Source organism: Hypanus sabinus, chromosome 20 (genome assembly GCF_030144855.1).
Source record: "Hypanus sabinus isolate sHypSab1 chromosome 20, sHypSab1.hap1, whole genome shotgun sequence".
NCBI lineage: Eukaryota > Metazoa > Chordata > Chondrichthyes > Myliobatiformes > Dasyatidae > Hypanus > Hypanus sabinus.
The window spans coordinates 2077456-2098860 of record NC_082725.1 but is presented as its reverse complement, the minus strand read 5'-3'; the positions used below and the strand labels follow the sequence as shown (position 1 = coordinate 2098860).

Sequence of the window (21405 nt, the reverse complement as noted above, 5' to 3'; positions counted from 1 at the left end):
GTGACTGTGACCCTGGTCTGTTTTGGAGACTGCACTTACATGTTGAATACTCTGTGTCTTCTTTCCTCATTTTTTTGCTCTCTGTGTGATTAGTTCTTTTTTTGACTTTGGGTGTTGGATATTTTCTTTAAATACTTTCCATGATGTTTCTTTGTTTCATGGCTGCTTGCAGGGAGAGAACTGTCAGCGTTGAGTACTGCATAACGTAATACTTTGATAATAAATGTTCTTTGGAACTTTGAACTTTATTCTCCTTCCATTTCTGGGTCCACAGAGATCATTTAGATCACAAGGGCATTGGTCTTTTCCGAAGGCTTTCTCAAAATCACACAAGCTGTCCTTCCTCTTTGATGAGTGTCAGATGAGAACACTTTTGCCTAATAATATTACTTGTTTTTTTTAATCAAAACTGGCTCCGCCTCCAGCTTCCAGAATACTTTAAAAGGGGACCTGACAGTACAGCAGAATCTTTGCAAAAGGATCGGGTATCACAGTGAGTAAAGTGTTCGCTATGCTTCACTTCTATTAAAACTTCCTTTCACGTTTAAGTGGGTAGTTCATGAGAGTTAAATGCATGTAGTGTTAATGTTGAACACGTTTTAATACTTTGTTTAGTATGAATTACCTTTTTTACTGCAAGGTCCACATCAGCTAAATTATTTAACTGTATAATAAATGTTTTCTGGCAATGAAATTAAAATGTGTAAAACAATGAAATACAGATGAATAACATTTTTGAAATATTCTGGTTTTGTTTGGAAAATCAGAATAAGCTCGTAAGACACAGGAGCAAAGCTGGCATTTAGCCCATTGATTCAGAGGTCACGGCAAGATATTTCAGCTGAGATCTCTGCACCGAGGGGGGGCTGAGTCTTGGGAGATACGCAGCTCTTCTATTTTTATTTAATATTATTTGGAGAGATGGCATAGTAAGAGGCCGAAACCAGTTGAACAAGCTCATGCCACCCAATTACACCCATGTGACCAATTGACCTCCCGAGCCGTACACCTTTGGCCTGTGGGAGGAAACCGGAGCACCCGGAGGAACCCACACGGTCATGGGCAGAACAGTAGGAATTGAACTTGGGTTGCTGGTGCTTCACGAGCATTCTGTTACTGTGCCTGCCCTTTCAAATGCAGTCGGTGGTGAGGTGATTAATGTGTAACAGAGTTATACAGCCTTCAGGATGAAAAGCTTATTCCCCTCCCCCTCCCACTGGTAAAGGAGCAATTTGCATCTGCGTCAAACTGCTTGTTTTTTTCATCTCCAGTAGCTTTAAAGATCAGAATTATTCCTGCCTTGGTTGTAGAGTAGCTCCTCATCCCAGAGGTGTGATCAGTGCAATCTATAGTAGAATCAGGAAAGCAGCATCCACCATCAAGGAACCTGCCACCCAGGCCATGCTCTCTTCTCACTGCTGCCATCAGGAAGGAGGTACAGGGGTCTCAGGACCCACAGCACCAGGTCCAAGTAAATTATTACCCCTCAACCATCAGGCTCTTGAACCAGAGGGGATAACTTCACTCACCCCATCACTGAACTGTTCCCACAACCTATGGGTTCACTTTCAAGAGCTCATCTTCTCAGTATTTACTGCTTATTTTTAATATGTAGTAGTTTGTTTTTTTCCCTTATTTTATTTGCACAGTTTATTGTCTTTTGCACACTGATTGTTTGCCCATCTTTGTGTGTGTGTGTGTGTGTTGATTCTATTGTGTTTCTTTCTGTTACTGTGAATGCCTGCAAGAAAATGAATTTCTGGACAATATATGTGCCATGTATGTATTTCAATAATAAATTTACTTTGAACTTTGAGAATGCTTGCTGACATGTGAACTGTAGTTATCAAACCTCTTGTATCCACCCAGCGCCTGGTGTTAGCCAAACCACAATGTGTAATGTATGACAAATCTGGGGCAAAGATGAGATGAAAAGCCTAATTCTGCTTCTATGTCTTATGATCTTATGGTAAAAGATTACTGTCATGACATGCATTAAATTGCAGTTAGGATTAGTGTTATGGTTAGGGTTAAAGAGGAGGTACAAGAGCCTGAAGACACACACTCAATGTTTCAGGAACAGCTTCTTCTCCCCCACCAGCCCAATTCTGAATGGCCTCTGAACCCACCAACATCATCACATTATTCCTTCTAACACTTTATTTATTTAGTAATTTATAGTAATTGTTCATGTTTTTGCATGGTATTGCTATTGCAAAACAACAAATTTCATAACATATAAATCACTTGTATTCTGATTCTGAATCTCCAGACCAAGATGCAACATGTCAGGAGAGAGATCAGAATGGAACTGATATTGCCATCGTCACGTCTTTCAGAAACTTTAGTGCGACTATTTCCACTAAACACAAGAGATTCTGCAGATGCTGGGAATCCAGAGCAACACACACAAAATGCTGGAGGAACTTAGCAGGTCAGGCAGCATCTCTGGAGGGAAATAAGCAGCCAATATTTCGGGCTGAGTCCCTTCAATATCCTGATGGAAGATCTCAGTCTGAAACATTGGCTGTTTCTCCTCCATAGATGCTGCGTGGCCTGTTGACCATATCCACTAACCCCACTTGCCCAACATTTACACTGCAGCTGATTAGATTTTTCTTTAAACATCAGATACATTATTATATGGTTCCTTAAGTTTGTTGTAGCCAGTGGGGACTGCAGTGGAGAGAAGCTCCCACTACCTATTAAATGCTCCCAGTGGTGTGAGTCTCAAATAGCCTCTGACAACCAAGTCCAGCTTCTGGCCTTCACGTGTGGCTTACCGACTAAGCCTGGCAGAACCATTTCTACTGACAGGAGAAGGGGCAAAGGCAGGTTACTGGAGCCTGAAAACTACTCGCTTCAGGCAGATGGGGCTCATCAGCTCATCTAGGAGAAGGAAAGATCCAATCTGAAACCTCCGCTGCCTTCTGACTATCCCCACTCATGGGGAAGGCTTTGGGAGTAAACCCTGAAGAAAAACGAGGATGTGATGTCCCAAGGCAGTCCATCATTGAGTTCAACACTGACTGGCAAATCCTGTGACCCCCTTGGTGGCAAACAGTATCAGTCTCTGTGGTTCCTTTGAATTCATCAGCTGTGTGGAGAGGGGAAGCCTGCTACATGGACAACAGCTTGCTCTCCATATCGTACTGCCCTGGGTTCTGTATCAAAATATCCATGGTCAATCCTGACCAACATAGGGCCTTGTTATTATATTCTATATTGAATGTGAATCAAACATCACGAGCCACCGCGAGAGTAATGTGGAGCCTATTGCTCTGACATGGGAAAGCTGGTGCAGCACACTAGGTAACCTGTGGCTAGAGAGCAGATGTGACCACAGGCAGGATATTGTAGAGTAGCATCTCCAGGCACAGGTGCAGTCTGAGATCTGCCAGGAACTCAGTGGGTGGAAGCACAGTTTGCTTTGATTAACCAGGAGGTAATACTAAGCTCTCTTGCGCTGAGCGAACAAGCCCTCCCTCAATCACACAAACATAAATAGTTACCTTACACAATTTCTCCTGTGCCTGGAGTGCCTTTTATCTAACCAGCTTGGTAATTCTCACTTTGAAATTCTAAATCGGACCCTGATACCTTCATTTTGCCATGATTCGATAAGCTTTATTTCGAAGTTGAAAGTTTGAAGTAAGTTTATTATCGAAGTACATATATATCACCATATAAAGCCCTGAGATTCACTTTCTTGTGGCCATCGAAACACCAAGCGATACAACCATTGCGTCACCAGCATTTGCTTCATGTGAATTTTACAATGATCCACCACAAGTAACAGTGATTACCCTTCAGCATCAGGCTCCTGAACCAGCGTGGGTAATCTCACTCTCTTCAACACTGAACCGAAACCATAACCTCTCACTTTCAATGACTCTACAGTCCATGTTCTCAGGGTTATTTATTTATTTATTCTTTACTTTAATTTGCACAGATCGTCTTCTTTTGCTTATTAGCTGTTTGCCCATCTTTGTGTGTTTATTTTCATTGATTCTATTGTAATTCTTTATTCTGTTGTTAATGCCCACAAGAAAATGAATGTGAGAGTAGTGTCTGGTGACGTAGTTTGATAATAATTTGAATTTTGAAGGGGAAACAGAGCAATGAGACAATCACCTTTCAGTCTGTCATTGATTTCTAACATGGTCTTGTGGAGGATAGTCCCCTGCTCCGTTAAAATGCTAACTACACTTTCAAGATGGTGCCAGTGACCAATGTGACCAAGGACAGCACCCTACAGACAGCTCACACAACTTCCACTTCTCCTTTTAAATATGTTTCTTTTCCCAAACTGAGATAGATGGCAGCCTGTAGTTTCCATGGTGATGGTGTATTTCTGGGTGACTGAGAGATCTGGTGCCTTTGCTACCTCCTGGAGAACTTAGCGACCCCGCGCTGGCTCCATTACTCCTCACTGATTAAACTAATGAACAAAATTGAAATGGAAGGTGAGCGTGTCTTCCTTGCTGTCTGCCTGCACTTGACCAGTTTACATCTCGCTGCTTCCAGAGGAAGGTACAGGTTTGATCACCTTGACGCAGTTCCTGGCTGTGGGACTCTGCCGTTCATGTTCCACATGTTTCAAGTGACACTTTTTTGCTAATTGTGCGATTTGATTGAGGTGTTTTGGCACAGAGCTGTCTCTGTGGCGAAGGCCTGCGGTCATCGACACACCGCTAACCTGAAGACACACACTCAATGTTTCAGGAACAGCTTCTTCCCATCTGCCATCAGATTTCTGAATGGCCCATGATGCCACAATAACCATATAACAATTACAGCAAGGAAACAGGCCATCGCGGCCTTTCTAGTCCATGCCGAATGCTTACTCTGACCTAGTCCCACTGGCCCACACTCAGCCCATAACCCTCCATTCCTTTCCTGTCCATATACCTATCCAATTTTTTTTAAATGACAAAATCGAACCTGCCTCTACCACTTCTACTGGAAGCTCATTCCACACAGTTACCACTCTCTGAGTAAAGAAGTTCCCTCTCGTGTTACCCCTAAACTTTTGGCCCTTAACTCTCAACTCATGTCCTCTTGTTTGAATCTCCCCTACTCTCAGTGGTAAAAGCCTATCCATGTCAACTCTATTTATCCCCCTCATAATTTTAAATACCTCTATCAAGTCCCCCTTCAGCCTTCTACGCTCCAAAGAATAAAGACCTAACTTGTTCAACCCAAACACTACCTCAAGGTTCCTTTATTTTGTACTTTTTAATTTTTTGTAACTTTATGTATTGGACTGCAATGATGCTGCAAAACAACAAATATCACATCATACTGAACAAAAGTCTTCAGCATATATATAGCTTGGGTGCCCAAGACCTTTACCCAGTACTGTACTTGTCAACGTGGAGCAGAGAGCGAGTTTGTAAATCTGGTGTGACAAAGGATGTTGGGGATGGTGAGGGTGGAGCACTGCTGGAGTGGTGTGGGACAGGTGACAGAGAAGGAGTGTCAGGGTGGGGGGGGGGGTATAGGAGCAGGCACACCCAGCCCTGAGAAACCAGGCAAGATTATTTGATTCCAAACAAATGGTCGATTGATCATTACAGAATGTGTCTCTGGAGCTTTCCATTCCCTATCCTCTCCCTTCCCCTTTCCCCAACCATGATTCTTCTCTCCCTGCCCCCTTCCCACTCTCAGTCCATAATACTCTCACTCTCAGTCAGATCAGAATCAGGTTTAGCATCACTCACATACGTCATGAAATCTGTTGTTTTGTTTTGCAGCAGCAGTACAATGCGAAACATAAAATTAATACAGTGCTGTGCGAAAGCTGCCTCAAGTGCCTCGGACTTCTGCACAGTTACAATACACCTGATTCTGATTCTGATGGCATCACAACTCAGCCTATTCCAGAAATAAAACGCAACACTTACATTTATGGTTCAGTAAAAATGGAAAGGAAAAGCACCAAAAGAAATGATTTGGAGAGATGGATTTGTAAACTTGCAAACTTATGGCAGTTTCTTGTTTGACGTTCCAAGTGAACCAGAAGTAGAAATATTGCAGCAACTGCACTGTGGGGTTGTGTAATGTAGGACTTCTTCATTAGTAACTGGAACACACATTGTGACCTGGAGGAGGAATTTGGAACTTGCGGAATAAAATAGGAAGTGAAACCAGATCAAGGATGTCATGGATCAGGAACCTTGATGCTGCCTTGGGAATAAAGCCAAGAGGTCATTGTGAATGTAAGAGCATAAGACATAGGAGCAGAATGAGGCCATTCAGCCCATTAAATCTGCGCTGTTATTCGATCATGGTTGACACATTTTCTCTCTTAACCTCATTCTCCTGCCTTCTCCCCATAACCCTGTAGGTCGATAAATTTGATCAAAGTTCAAAGTAAACTTTTTATCGAAGTACATATATGCTACCATATCCAACCCTGACATAAATTTCTTGCAGGTCTTTACAGAAAAGATAAAGAATTACAATAGAATTTATGAAAACTATATTTAAACAAAGACCGAGAAATAACCAATGTGTAAAAACAAGACAAATTGTGCAAATTAAAATAATACTGAGAACTTCAAGATGAAGCCACACTCAGGTTGGAGGAACAACACCTTATTTACCGGCTGGGTAGCCTCCAATTTGATGGCATGAACATTGACTTCTCTAATTTCCGTTAATACCCCTCCTCCCCTTCTTACCCCATCCCTTATTTATTTGTTTGTTTATTTATTATTTTTCCCTTTTTTTTCTCTCTCTGTCCCTCTCACAATCACGCTTTGCCTGTTCTCCATCTCCCTCTGGTGCTCCCCTCCCCCCTTTCTTTCTCCCTCAGCCTCCCATCCCGTGATCCTTCCCTTCTCCAGCTCTGTATCCCTTTAGCCAGTCACCTCTCCAGCTCTTAGCTTCACCTCTCCCCCTCCTGTCTTCTCCTATCATTTCGGATCTCCCCCTCCCCCTCCAATTTTCAAATCTCTTACTATCTTTTCTTTCAGTTAGTCCTGACAAAGGGCCTCAGCCTGAAACATCAACAGTGCTTCTTCCTATAGATGCTGCCTGGCCTGCTGTGTCCCACCAGCATTCTATGTGTGTTGTGGGAATACAGGTCCATAATTCCTTGAAAGTGGTGTCACAGGTAGGTAGGGTTGTAAAGAAAGCTTTTGGCACAATGAACTTCATAAATCAATGTGTCCAGTACAGGAGAGAAATGTTTTGTTGAAATTGTGTAAGACATTTGTGAGGCCTAATTTGGAGTATTATGTGCAGTTTTGGTCACCTACCTACAGGAAAGGTGTTAATAAGGTTGAAAGAGTACAGAGAAAATTTACAAGGATGTTGCTGAGTCTGGAGGATCTGAGTTATAAGGAAAGATTGAAAAGGTTAGGACTTCATTCCTTGGAATGTAGAAGATTGAGGGGTGACTTGATAGAGGTATACAAAATTATGAGGAGTATGGATAGGGTAAATGAAAACAGGCTTTTTTCACTGAGGTTTCTGAGACTACAACTGGAGGTCATGGGTTAAGGGTGAAAAATGAAATATTTAAGGGCGATCTGAAGGGGTACTTCAGTCAGGGGTTTGTCAGTGTGAAACAAGCTGTCAGCAGAAGTGATGGATGTAGATTTGATTTCAACATTGGAGAGAAATTTGTACAGGAACGGAGGGGGTGGTATGGAGAGCTATGTCTCGTTGCAGGTCGATGGGACTAGGCAGAATGACAGTATGGACCAGATGGGCCGAAGGGCCTGTTTCTGTTCTGTTCTTTAACAGCACAGTACAGAGTTGCCTCTGTGTTGGGGAAAGGAAATGTCAGCGTACTGCGTTGAAAGGCTGCATCAGAAACTAACTGTTGAGCATCTGTCTGTTTCCATGGATACTGTTCAGCACTGAGTTCCTCCAGCAGATTGTTCTGCTCTGGCACACAGAAACCTGCAAAACTCTGTGGCTTGAAACATCTCCTACTTTGGTTTGTTTGAGAATTTCTCAACAGAAAGTGCTGGGCATGGGCATTCTGTGACTGAACGGTGGAAATCCCCTACATGTTGGATCTTGTGGGAAATTCATAAACACAAGAGATTCTGCAGGTACTGGAAATCCAGAGCAACACACACAAAACACACCAAATATAAACTGGCAGGTGAGAGGTAAGACCAGGCGAGGCAGAAGGTGAGTGTGGGGTGGGAATGAAGTGAGAATCCTTGGACCTTAGATTTCTTCTGCTTTAGCCCTTTACCTCTTTCACGTATCACCTCCCAGCTCCTCACCTCATCTTCTCTCCCCCTCACCTGAAACATCGACTGTTTATTCCTCTCCATCGATGCTGCCTGGCCTGCTGAGTTCCTCCAGCATTTTGTGTGTTGATCTTGTGGGCAATTTCCCTTAGGTTCAGACCCGAGGCCCTTCACTGTACTGATAATCAGAGATCCTGGGCCTTGGGGACCTAATGGGATTTCCTGTCTCCTATGTGAGAATTTGGAGTTTTGTAAAAAGTCAAATGGATGAGAGAAAAGTGACGATGGATTAAGTACTAAGAACAACTGAAGTTAGAACATTACATCACAGTGCAGGCCCTTTGGCCCAGAATGCTGTGCCAGCATTTTTAACCTGCTCTAAGATCAATCCTACATAATCCATCATTTTTCTACCATCCATTTTAGGTGCCACCCACCCCTGAGGGTAAGAACAGGATGACCTGGTAGATGGATGTGTGGCTGAGCAACTGGGTTCAGATTTCTGGATCCTTGGGATCCCTTCTGGGAGATGTTCAGCCTGAACAAAAGGAACAGTTACACCTGAATCTGAGGGGGGTAAATATCATTGTGGGTAGGTTTGCCAGAGTGATTCAGGAAGGTTTAAACCTATTTGGCAGGGGGATGGGAGCTGCTGATAGTGCTGAGGAAGAGAGTTGATTTACAAACAAAAGCAGTGTGTAGTGAGAATGCCAGCTATCTCACTGCGTTACCAGCTGATTGCTATTAGCAGCTGATGATAGGACAAATTGGAGTCAACAGAATGCATTGCAGTGTAAAAGGTAGCAAAATTGAAAAGGGTGATGAATGCAGGACTGAAGGTCTTACATTTGAATGTGTGCAGTATACAGAATTAGTTAGATGAACTTGTAGCACAGTTACAGATTGACAGATATGATGTTGTAGGCATCACTGAATCATGGCTGAAGGAAGATTACAGCTGGGAGTTTAACATTCAAGGATACACATTGTATTGAAAGGACAGGCAGGTAGGCAGAGGTGGGGTGGCTCTGTTAATAAAAACTGAAATCAAATCATTAAAAAGAGGTGACATAGGTTGGAAAGGTGAATAGAGCTAAGGAACTGCAAGGATAAAGAATCTGATGAGAATTATATACAGACCTCCAAACCATAGCAAAGACGTAGTTTACAAACTACAACCAGAGATAGAGAATTCATATCAAAAGGACAATGCTACGATTTATCATGGCGGATTTCAATACGCAGATAGATTGGGAAAATTAGGCCGGTGCTGAACTCCAAGAAGGAGAATTTGCAGAATGCCTGTGAGATGGATTTTTATGGCAACTTGTAGTAAGCCCTACTAGGGAATCAGTTATTCTGGATGGGGTGTTCTGCAATGAGCTGGAATTGATTAAAGAGCTTAAGGTAAAGGAACCCTTCGGGGTAAGTGATTATAACATGATAGAATTGACCCGGCAGGAGAAGGAGAAGGAGAAGCTTTCAGATGTATCAGTATTCCAGTGGAGTAAAGGGAATTACAGAGGCATGAGACAGGAGGTGGTAAAAATTGATTGGAAGAAAACACTAATAAGGATAATAACAGAGCAGCAATGGCTGGAATTTCTGGAAGGTGTAGGATATATACATCCCAAAGTAAAAGTATTCTAACATCAGGATGATGCAATTGTGGCAATCGTGACAAGAGAAGTCAAAGCCTACACAAAAGCCAAAGAGAGGGCATATAATAGAGCAAAGATTAGTGAGAATTTAGAGCATTGAGAAGCTTTTAAAAATCAACAGAATGCAACTAAAAAGGCACAAAGATGGAATATGAATGTAAACTAGTCTATGATATTAAGGACAATATGAAAAGTTTCTGCAGAAATATAAAGAGTGAAAGAGAGGTGAGGGTGGATATCAGACCACTGGAAAATGATGCTAGAGTGGTAGTAAGGGGGGTCAAGGGAAGGGCAGATAAGTTGAATAAGTATTTTGCATCAGTCTTCATTGTGAAAAACACTAACAGTATGTTGGAGGTTCAAGAGTGTCATGGGGCAGAAGTGTGTGAAGCTGCCATTACTAGGGAGAAGACCCTTGAGAGACTGAAAGGTCTGAGGTAGATAAGTCACCTGGACCAGATGGTCTACAGCCCAGCGTTCTCAAGAAGGTAGCTGAAGAGATTGTGAGGCATTAGTAATGGATTCTGGCATAGTTCTGGGGGACTGGAAAATTACAAATGTCACTCCAATCTTTAAGAAGGGAGAGAGGCTGAAGAAAAGAAATTATAGGCCAGTTTGCCTGACCTCGGTGGTTGGAAAGATGATGGAGTCGATTGTTAAGGATGTAACTTTGGGGTACCTGGAGGCACATGATAAAATAGTCTGTAGTTAGCATGGTTTCCTCAAGGGAAAATCTTGTTTAACAAGTTAAGGCTCCATGGTATCACAGGAAATATACTACTATGGCTAGAGCAGTGGCTGATTGGCAGGAAGTAAAGACTGGGAATAAAAGGAGCCTTTTCTGGTTGGCTGCTGGTGACTAGTGGTGTTCCACAGATGTTTGTGTTGGGACCACTTTTTTTTTACATTATATGTCAGTGATTTGGATGATGGAATTGATGGCTTTGTGGCCAAGTTTGCAGATGATACAAAGATAGGTGGAGGGACAAGTAGTTTTGAGGAAGCAGAGAGGCTACTGAAGGATTGAGACAGATTAGGAGAATGGGAAAGAAGTGGCAGATGGAATACAGTGTTTGGAAGTGTATGGTCATGCACTTTGGTAGAAGAAATAAAAGGGATGACTATTTTATAATTGGAGAGAAAATTCAAAAATCTGAGGCACAAAGGGACTTGGGAGTCCTCATTAATGATTTCCTAAGGATTAATTTGCAGGTTGAGTCTATGGTGAGGAAGGCAAATGCACTGCTTGTATTCATTTCCAGAGGACTAGAATATAAAAGCCAGGATTAATGTTGAAACTTTGTAAAGAGCTGGTGAGGCCTCATTTGGAGTACTGTGAACAGGTCTGGACCCCTTATCCTTAGAAAGGATGTGCTGAAACTGGAGAGGGTTCAAAGGAGGTTCACAAAATGGTTCCAGGATTGAATTGCTTATCATATGAAGAGTGTTTAATGGCTCTGAGCCTCTACTCACTGGAATTCAGAAGAATGGTGGGGGGGGGGGGGATTCTCATTGAAACCTATCAAATATTAAAAGGCCTTGATTTGGAGAGGATGTTTCCAATGGTGGGGAGGCCTAAGACACGGTAGCATAGTGGTTAACACAGCTCTTTACAGTACCAGTGAACCAGATTCAGTTCCTATCACTGCCTGTAAGCAGTTTGTCCATTCTCCCATGGTGGTAGATTTCCTCTGGGTGGTCCGGTTTCCCCCCACAGTCCAAAGATGTACAGGTTGGTAGGATAATTGGTCATTGTGATTAGGCTGGGGGTAAAATGGTGGTCTGTTAAGTGGTGCAGTCTGAAGGGCCAGACATGTCTGATCGCCACTGTATTTCTAAATAAATAAGCAAATAGATTGGTAAGGCATTATACTAATCTGTAATTAATATTTCTATTCACTTTATGATGGTAGTAGATGAATACCATCTGAAGTATAAATGTCTTGGTTTCATTCAGATGTGGTCACTGATTAAGACAGTGCTGCTGTCCACCCTGGTGTCTGCCACCCTGAGATGTCCAGATGGAAGTTCTTGCCCGGAAGAATCATCATGCTGTAAACTTCGAGCTGGTGGTTACGGCTGCTGCCCTGTGGGAGAGGTATTGAAAATCATTCTCCGGTTCATGTGTGTTACTTTGGTTTAACCTTGCAGAAATTGTGTATGTTGTCAATCCCACTTCCCTAAAGGCTCAAAAAATGCTAGCAATGTAATATTTTTAAGAAGTTAAAATTGCTAAACACACTCCACATATCACGTTATTTATCAAAGTGAAATGCTGATGTGCAGGGCTCCACAGAAACAGTGCAATTGGCTTTGATCCAGACCAGTCCCCAGTTCAACTCAGATTCCGTTTTATTTACTTATCGTGTGTATGTCCAACGAAACATACAGTGAAATGTAACAACAAACACCTCCAGGTTGTGCTTGGAGCTGCCCACAAGTATTGTCACAGATTCCAGTGCAAACATAGCATGTCACCGGGCTCAATAAACAACAGAGTGTAACAAGCTACAAGATTTTTAACATATAATCCTATTAATGTTACAGCTACATACTGCACAAATAACGTGTAGCTATAAATAATGAAAAGCATGATTCACTGACTTTAACTTACCAATTTTAATAAAGATTACAGTATGTTTCTCTATCCACAATGGAAAGACCCCTCCTGGAAAGACAATACGAATCTGGTCCATGATGTGGTTTTCCAGTGATTGGCTATGGAGCTCCTGAAAAAAGTCCATCACCAAATTGGTGCTGTTTAATATTTAGCTCCAACTCAACAGCAATAGCAATTTAAAAAACACAGCCAACAATTCCACTGTTATTATGAATAATAGTTCAAAGATCACTACTTAATGAACTAGAAACAGACCAGAATTCAGATTCAGATTCATTTATGTATCACATGTACTTTGACTTAGCCCTGCTTGACTCACTTTACGCTTGTGACTGTATGGTTAAGCACATCTCCAATGCCGTATTGAAGTTTGCTGCTGACACTGCTGTCACAAGCTGAATCAAAGGTGGTGATGAATCAGCATTCAGGAGGAAGACTGAAAATCTGCCTGAGTGGTGCCACAACAGCAGCCCCTCACTGAATGTCAGCTTCTGGGAATCCATCTTAGTCTTGTTCTCCTCAATGACACTCTCTGTAAGTTCATCAGATAACTCTTGTCATCTTAGTATTCATTCATGGTTTTCCCCGGATCATAATAAACATGTTGTGAGGGATTAATAAACAGAGAACATTTCAATACAGTAAAGGCCCTTCAGCCCATGATATTGTGCCAACCTTTTCAGCTACTCTAAGATTAATCTAACTCTTCCCTCCCACTTAGTCCTCCATTTTTCTTTTATTCATGTGCCTATCTAAGATTCTCTTAAACGTCCCTTCTGTATCTGCCTTTACCACCTCCCCTGACAGCCCATTCCACACACCTGGCATTATCTGTGTTAAAAAATAATCTCTGTCATATCCCCCCTATGCTTTCCTCCAATCATCTTAAAATTATGCCTCCTAGTATTAGCTATTTCCGCCCTGGCTAGAAGTCTCTGGCTGTGTACTCTATCTATGCCTCTTATCATCTGGTACAGCTCTATCAAGTCACCCCTCATCCTCTTTCGCTCTAAAGAGAAAAGCCCTAACTCACTCAACCTATCCTCATAAGACACACTCTCTAATCCAGGCAGCATCCTGGAAATCTCCTCTGCACCCTCTCTAAAGCTTCCACATCCTTCCTATAATGAGGCAACCAGAACTGAACACAATACTTCAAGTGCAAACACAAGGAAATCTGCAGATGCTGGAAATTCAACACACACAAAATGCTGGTAGAACACAGCAGGCCAGGCAGCATCTATAGGGAGAAGCGCTGTCGACGTTTCGGGCCAAGACCCTTCGTCAGGACTAACCGAAAGGAAAGATGGTAAGAGATTTGAAAGTAGTGGGGGGAGGGGGAAATGTGAAATGATAGGAGAAGACCGGAGGGGGTGGGATGAAGCTAAGAGCTGGAAAGGTGATTGGCGAAAGTGATACAGAGCTGGAGAAGGGAAAGGATCATGGCACAGGAGGCCTCAGGAGAAAGAAAGGAGGGGGGGTGGGAGCATCAGAGGGAGATGGAGAACAGGCAAACAACTAAATATGTCAGGGATGGGGTAAGAAGGGGAGGAGGGGCATTAACAGAAGTTAGAGAAGTCAATGTTCATGCCATCAAGTTAGAGGCTACCCAGCCGGTATATAAGGTGTTGTTCCTCCAACCTGAGTTTGGATTCATTTTGACAATAGAGGAGGCCATGGATAGACATATCAGAATGGGAATGGGACGTGGAATTAAAATGTGTGGCCACTGGGAGATCCTGCTTTTTCTGGCGGACCGAGCGTAGGTGTTCAGCGAAACGGTCTCCCAGTCTGCGTCGGGTCTCGCCAATATATAAAAGGCCACACTGGGAGCACCGAACACAGTATACCACACCAGCCGACTCACAGGTGAAGTGTCGCCTCACCTGGAAGGACTGTCTGGGGTGTGGTGAGGGAGGAAATGTAAGGGCAGGTGTAGCACTTGTTCCGTTTATAAGGGTAAGTGCCAGGAGGGAGATCGGTGGGAAGGGATGGGGGGGGGGACGAGTGAACAAGGGAGTCACGTAGGGAGCGATCCCTGCGAAAAGCAGAAAGGGGGGGGGAGGGAAAAATGTGTTTGGTAGTGGGATCCCGTTGGAGGTGGTGGAAGTTACAGAAAATTATATGTTGGACCTGGAGGCTGGTGGGGTGGTAGGTAAGGACAAGGGGAACCCTATCCCCAGTGGGGTGACAGGTGGATGGGGTGAAGGCAGATGTACGGGAAATGGGAGAGATGCATTTGAGAGCAGAGTTGATGGTGGACGAAGGGAAGCCCCTTTGATTAAAAAAGGAAGACATCTCCTTCGTCCTGGAAAAAGAGCAGATGCGGCGGAGATGGAGGAATTGTGAAAAGGGGATAGCATTTTTGCAAGAGACAGGGTGGGAAGAGGAATAGTCCAGGTAGCTGTGAGAGTCTGTAGGCTTATAGTAGATATCGGTAGATAGGCTTTCTCCAGAGATGGAGACAGAAAGATCAAGAAAGGGGAGGGAGGTGTCGGAAATGGACCAGGTAAATTTGAGGGCAGGGTGAAAGTTGGAGGTAAAATTAATGAAGTCGACGAGCTCAGCACGCGTGCAGGAGGCAGCGCCAATGCAGTCGTCAATGTAGGGAAGGAAAAGAGGGGGATGGATACCGGTATAGCCTTGGAACATGGACTGTTCCACAAAGCCAACAAAAAGGCAGGCATAATTGGGACCCATACGGGTGCCCATGGCTACACCCTTGGTTTGGAGGATGTGGAAGGAGCCAAAGGAGAAATTATTGAGAGTAAGAACTAATTCCGCTAGACGGTGGAGAGTGGTGGTAGAGGGGATTTGGTTAAGTCTGGAATCCAAAAAAAACCGAAGAGCTTCGAGACCATCTTAGTGGGGGATGGAGGTATATAGGGACTGGACGTCCATGGTGAAAATAAGACGGAGGGGGCCAGGGAACTTAAAATCATTGAAAAATTCAAAGCATGAGAACTGTCATGAACATAGGTGGGAAGAGATTGAACAAGGGGGGATAAGACATTGTCAAGGTATGCAGAAATTAGTTCAGTGGGGCAGGAGCCAGCTGAGACAATAGGTCTACCTGGACAGGCAGGTTTGTGGATCTTGGGTAGGAGGTAGAAACGGGAAGTGTGGGGTGTGGGAACTATGAGGTTTGTGGCAGTGGATGGGAGATCCCCAGAGCTAATAAGGTTGGTGATGGTATTGGAGACAATGGCCTGGTGCTCCTTAGTGGGTTCATGATCAAGGGGTAAATAATAGGTGTCGCTGTGCCTCAGCCAGGTAGAGGTCAGTACGCCAGACAACAACAGCTCCCCCCTTATCAGCAAGTTTTATAGTGAGGTTGGGATTGGTGTGGAGGGAGCGGAGAGCAGAGCATTCGGAAGGAGTGAGGTTGGAATTGGAACAGGGTGTGGTGAAGTCAAGACGATTGATGTCCCGTCGGCAATTAGCAATAAAGAGATCCAGAGCAGGTAGAAGACCAGAGCGGGGTGTCCATGAAGAGGAGGAGGGTTGAAGACGTGAGTAGGGGTCATCGGTGGGTGTAGGAGAGTCCTTGTCAAAGAACTCCAAGGGTGGATTAAGCCGGGCGTTATGGAGCTGCAACGTTACCTCTCAGCTGGCAGCTCAGTCCTCTGACTAATGAAGGCCAATAGGGTCAATAGGGCCAATAGGGTCAATAGGGCCAATAAAGCCAATAGGGCCAATAAAGCCAATAGGGCCAATAGGGTCAATAGGGCCAATAGGGTCAATAGGGCCAATAGAGCCAATAGGGTCAACAGGGCCAATAGGGTCAATAGGGTCAATAGGGTCAATAGGGCCAATAGAGCCAATAGGGCCAATAGAGCCAATAGGGTCAATAGGGCCAATAAAGCCAATAGGGCCAATAGGGCCAATAGGGTCAATAGGGCCAATAGGGTCAATAGGGCCAATAGAGCCAATAGGGCCAATAGGGCCAATAGGGTCAATAGGGTCTGCAGAAATTTGAGAATCACAAGGAAACAAATCTCATCATTGCATACGGTGACATATGTGTACTTTGATCTTTGAAAATCTACAATTATTCTAAATGAAGATCAAGAAAAAATTCAAATACTGGAAATTTGAAATAAAACCAAATTTGCTGGGAACGCTTAGCAGCTTAGGCTCAGCAGCGTTGTGTTTAGAATCAGATTTAATATCACCTGCATATGTTATGAAATTTATTGTTTTGCAGCAGCAGTACAATGCAATATATAATAATAAAACTATAAATTACAATAAGAGATATATAAACATATTAAATTAAATATGTACATAGTGCTAAAAAGAGAACAAAACATAAGAAAGATTGTGAGGTAGTGACGATGGGTTCATTTTCTATTCGGAAATCAGAAAGCAGAGGGAAGCAGCTGTTTCTGAGCTGTTGAGTGTGGGTCTTCAGGCTTCTGTACCCCCTCCCTGATGGTAGCAATGAGAAGAGAGCATGTCCTGGGTGATTATGTCATATGATGTGGGTGATCATGGTCTTTCCATGACCATGATTGTTCTTGGCAAATTTTGCTACAGAAGTGGTTCACAATTGCCTTCTTCTGGCCACTGTCTTTACAAGATGGGTGACCCCATGTCTCTCAATATTCTTCAGAGATTGTCTGCCTGGTGTCAGTGGTCACTTAAACAGGACTTGTGATCTGCACCGGCTGCTCATATGACCATCCACTACCTCCCCACATGGCTTCACTTGACCCTGATCAGGGAGTCTAAGCAAGTGCTAAAACTTGCCCAAGGATGACTTGCTGGCTTGCGGAGGGAAGGAGTGCCTTATACCTCCTTTGGAGGAGATGCATCTCCACCCTGCCACCCAGTGTTGGGTGATGGGCTCAGCTCAGAGACTGTTTAGATGTGAGTTTCATGTCTCCTTCCACAGATGCTGTGTGACAAGCTGAGACTTCCCTGTTTTTAAATTTGCATTTCCTGTGTCTTTGCAAAAATGATAAAATTTGTGAGGACTGGATCAGAGTGAAGCTCCAATGCTCACCGTATCCTATCCACATTCAACAGGCTTGCTTGCTCAAAGTTCAAAATATTAAAAGTTGAAAGTACAGTTACTATCAAAGTACATGTATGTCACCACATATTACAGAGATTCATTTTCTTGCAGGCATCCACAGTAGAACAAAGCAATACAATAGAGCCAATGGAAAAACTACACATCAATTTCAGAATTTTTTTGGGTTCAATCAATTTATTTCAGCAAGTCCTATTATATCCAACTTATTTTCTATCCCTCTATTATGGACCAAGCCTATTTGACTTGGAAAACTACAGGTATATTACAATTTTGTGATTTAGTTTTGGATAATTGTTTCCTGTCTTTTGAACAATTATCTAACAAATATAATTTACCTAGATCCCATTTCTTTAGGTATTTATAGGTTAGAAAATTTTTAAATACCACTGTTATGTGGGCTGAATGAGCCAGGTGGAAACTGGGTCCAGAGCTAACCCCCACCCCCTTGGGAACTATGCTACAGATAAGAGAGAGAGACGAATGATTTAAGTATTATGGCTTCTTCACTGATGGAAAGGTAAACAATCTTTGGCTACAAGGACACTTCTTTGCTCGTTAACATTCTTGCTGAGTCAGCAGGGAGTGGCCTCGTTTGATGGACATGGACATATTGAGTTGATGGATGGCTGACACCCCATCAGTGGGGATAAAAGACGGGTCTGCGGAGACACCCACAGACACACCAGTGGACACTGAGTGTTGTGCACCCACAGGAAGGTGGGGGCCTGGAGGATCGGTTCCGGTGTACAGTGGATGAAGGCAGACCGGTGGGGACTTGTGTGTGTGTCCACCCTGGCCTGGGTGGCGAGTCCACCGCTGAAGAACGGTCTAACCTAGAACAGAAGGGTCATTACCAATGACCCCAACGGTACAATGGAACAAGAAGACGACGGAAGGTTTGCCCGTTGCAGCTGCTCAACTCTTGCTCTCTCTCTCTCTCTCTCTCTCTCTCTCTCTCTCTCTCTCCCCAACATTGCAACACAACAACAACTACCTCAGCACGAACTGAACTGAACTGAACTCTATATTCCCTTATGACTATTCATTTACTCCCAGACTTTGATAGAGCTTGGTTTTGATTCTTATTCTTGCACTTCTGTATTTATTATTGCTAACCTGTTTTATATGTATATTTGCATTTTTGGTATTGTATTGCTTAGTTTACTAATAAACACCTTTAGTTACAGTACCACCAGACTCCAATGTATCATTCCATTTCTGCTGGTCTGTTAACCCAGTTACGGGGTACGTAACACCACCCTTCCTACTTTCCTGAATCCATATTCTATGGATAGTTTGGAAAATTTTTCGATTTAAATCCTTTTTGGAAAGGTGCAATAGCAACTATCTACAATATAATTATGAGAATTCATTTGGATGCATCTAATAAAATTAAAAATGATTGGGAAAGGGAACTTAAGCTTACTTTACCTATTGAAAAATGGGAAAAATTCTTCAATTAATTAATTCATTCTCTATATGTGCTAAACATTTGTTGATACAATTTAAAGTAGTGCACAGGGCCCATATATCTAAGGATAAATTAGCTCACTGTTATTCTCATATAAGTCCAGTGTGTGACAGATGTTATTCTGAGACCGCTTCTTTAATCCATATGATTTGGTCATGTTCCTCTTTGAAAAAATATTGGGAAGATATCTTTGATATTATTTCAACTGTATTGAATATTGATTTACAACCTCATCCTATTACTGCAATTTTTGGTTTACCAATAATAGAATCACATCACTTAATCTCTTCAGCACGTCGGATGATTGCATTTCTTACATTAATGGCTAAAAGATCTATTTTGCTGAATTGGAAAGAGATCAATCCTCCCACCACATTTCACTGGTTCTCTCAAACTATGTTATGTTTAAACATAGAAAAAATCAGAAGTGATTTTTATATGATCCATCCATTAAATTTGGAAAGGCTTGGAGGCCTTTTATTCAACACTTTCATGTGATGTGATTTGACCTTTTTCCAAACCTATTCTCTTGTTTTAATATATGCAGAGAGGTTTGGAGTTGATGACACTAACGGTTCTCTCTTTTTTGATGTTACAAACAGCTCACGTTCTTTTCTTTTCCTTAGCTTTTGGTTAGTATTGTTTAGATTAGTTTTTTTGGGGGGTATTTTTTTTTTCTTTTTGGATATGTTAATCCTTTTTTCTCTGAATACTATATTTGTACTTGAACAATTCTGGGAGGTTTATTACCCTTGTATTAGCTGAATATATAGTTATATATATTAACCATTAACAATGTAATCCCAATAATTGTGTAGCAACACTATGTTATATCCACTATTTTGATATGAATAAAAAGATTGGAAAAGAAAGGAAAAACTACACACAAAGACTGACAAACAAGCCATGTGCAAAAGACAACAACTGTGTCATTGCAAAATAGACAAACATCCATACATTGAATAACAGTAGATAAATAACACTCACAACGTGAGTTATAGGGTCTTTGAAAGTAAGTCCACAGGTTCTGGAATTAGTATGTATTGAAGTGAGTGAAGTTTTCCACGCTGGTTCAGGGGTCTGATGGTTGAGGGGGATGAACTAGTCTTGAATCAGGTGGTATGGGTCCTGAGCTCTTGTACCTCCATCCTGATGGCAGCAGGTAGCAGAGTGTAAGGTCCAAATGGTGGGTCTGGTTGATGATTGATGGTACCTGCTAGTGGCACAGCTCCGTGCAGCTGTGCTCAATGGCAGGGAGGGTTTTACCCATGAGGGAAAAGGCTGTATCCAGAACCAGAATCAGGTTTATTATCACCATATGTGTTGTGAAATTTGTTAACTTAGCAGAGGCAGTTCAATGCGGTACATAATACAGAAGAAAAGACAAATAAATAAATAAATCGTTTACTGTATCTGTATATTAAATAGATTAAAAATCATGTAAAAACAGAAATAATAGATATTTAAAAGTGAGGTAGTGTTCACAGGTTCAATGTCCATTTAGGAATCAGATGGCAGAGGGGAAGAAAATGTTCCTGAATCGCTGAGTGTATGCCTTCAGGCTTCTGTCCCTCCTACCTGATGGTAACAATGAGAAAGGGCATACCACTTGTTGGAGGCTTTTGCAATCTAGGGCATTGGTGTTTTCATACCAGGGTCTGATGCAACTAGTCAGGACATTCACCACTGGGCACCTGTAGAGGTTAATCAACCAGAATATTTCCTGCAAATCAAAATATAAAGTAGCAAACACCAACATCATGAGCTATTTTGACCTGTTTTCACTTTGGTCTGCGGAGCTGTCTCCCATACTCCCTTTGAATGGCCTCACCTTTCTACTTTCTCCTGCACACAGGATGGTTTCAGCACCTTATCCATTTCAGCTCCTGAAATGAAGCCAGGAGCTGAGAGCAGTCGGGTCAGCAATAACAGCTCAATAGTTATGTGTGATCAGGTATATCACTGTCCAGATTATTGTGTATGCTGTAAGACAGTCACTGGACATTGGACTTGCTGCCCACATCCTTCGGTAAGTCACAGTCAGAATCACTGATAGAAATGGTGCATTCTGAAAATTCCTGATTTTTAATACGTTGTATAACAGCAACACCATATGTAGTGACTATCTTGACTTATATTTGCAACTTTAAAAGTCATAAGTACGGAAGAAATGTGGCAAATGTTCAGGGGATATTTGTGTGAAGCTCTGCATAGGTACGTTCCAAAGAGACAGGGAAGTTATGGTAGGGTACAGGAACTGTGGTGTACAATGGCTGTAATAAATCTAGTCAAGAAGAAAAGCTTACAAAAGGTTCAGAGAGCTAGGTAATGTTAGAGATCTAGAAGATTATAAGGTTAACAGGAAGCAGCTTCAGAAGGAAATTAGGAGAGCTAGA

At 42.6% G+C, this 21405-nt stretch overlaps 1 protein-coding gene across 1 annotated transcript in view; it reads left to right on the top strand.

Annotated features, from left to right (window-relative positions):
- The first annotated feature begins 268 nt into the window (after positions 1 to 268).
- Positions 269 to 21405, top strand: part of LOC132378229 (progranulin-like) — a 30496-nt gene continuing 9359 nt past the window's right edge. Inside the window, exons 1-3 of the mRNA XM_059944952.1 lie at positions 269 to 493; positions 11835 to 11975; positions 20865 to 21038. Of these exons, the coding sequence (XP_059800935.1) occupies positions 11835 to 11975; positions 20865 to 21038 (315 nt within the window). The 5' untranslated portion in view covers positions 269 to 493. The remainder of the gene's footprint in view (positions 494 to 11834; positions 11976 to 20864; positions 21039 to 21405) is intronic.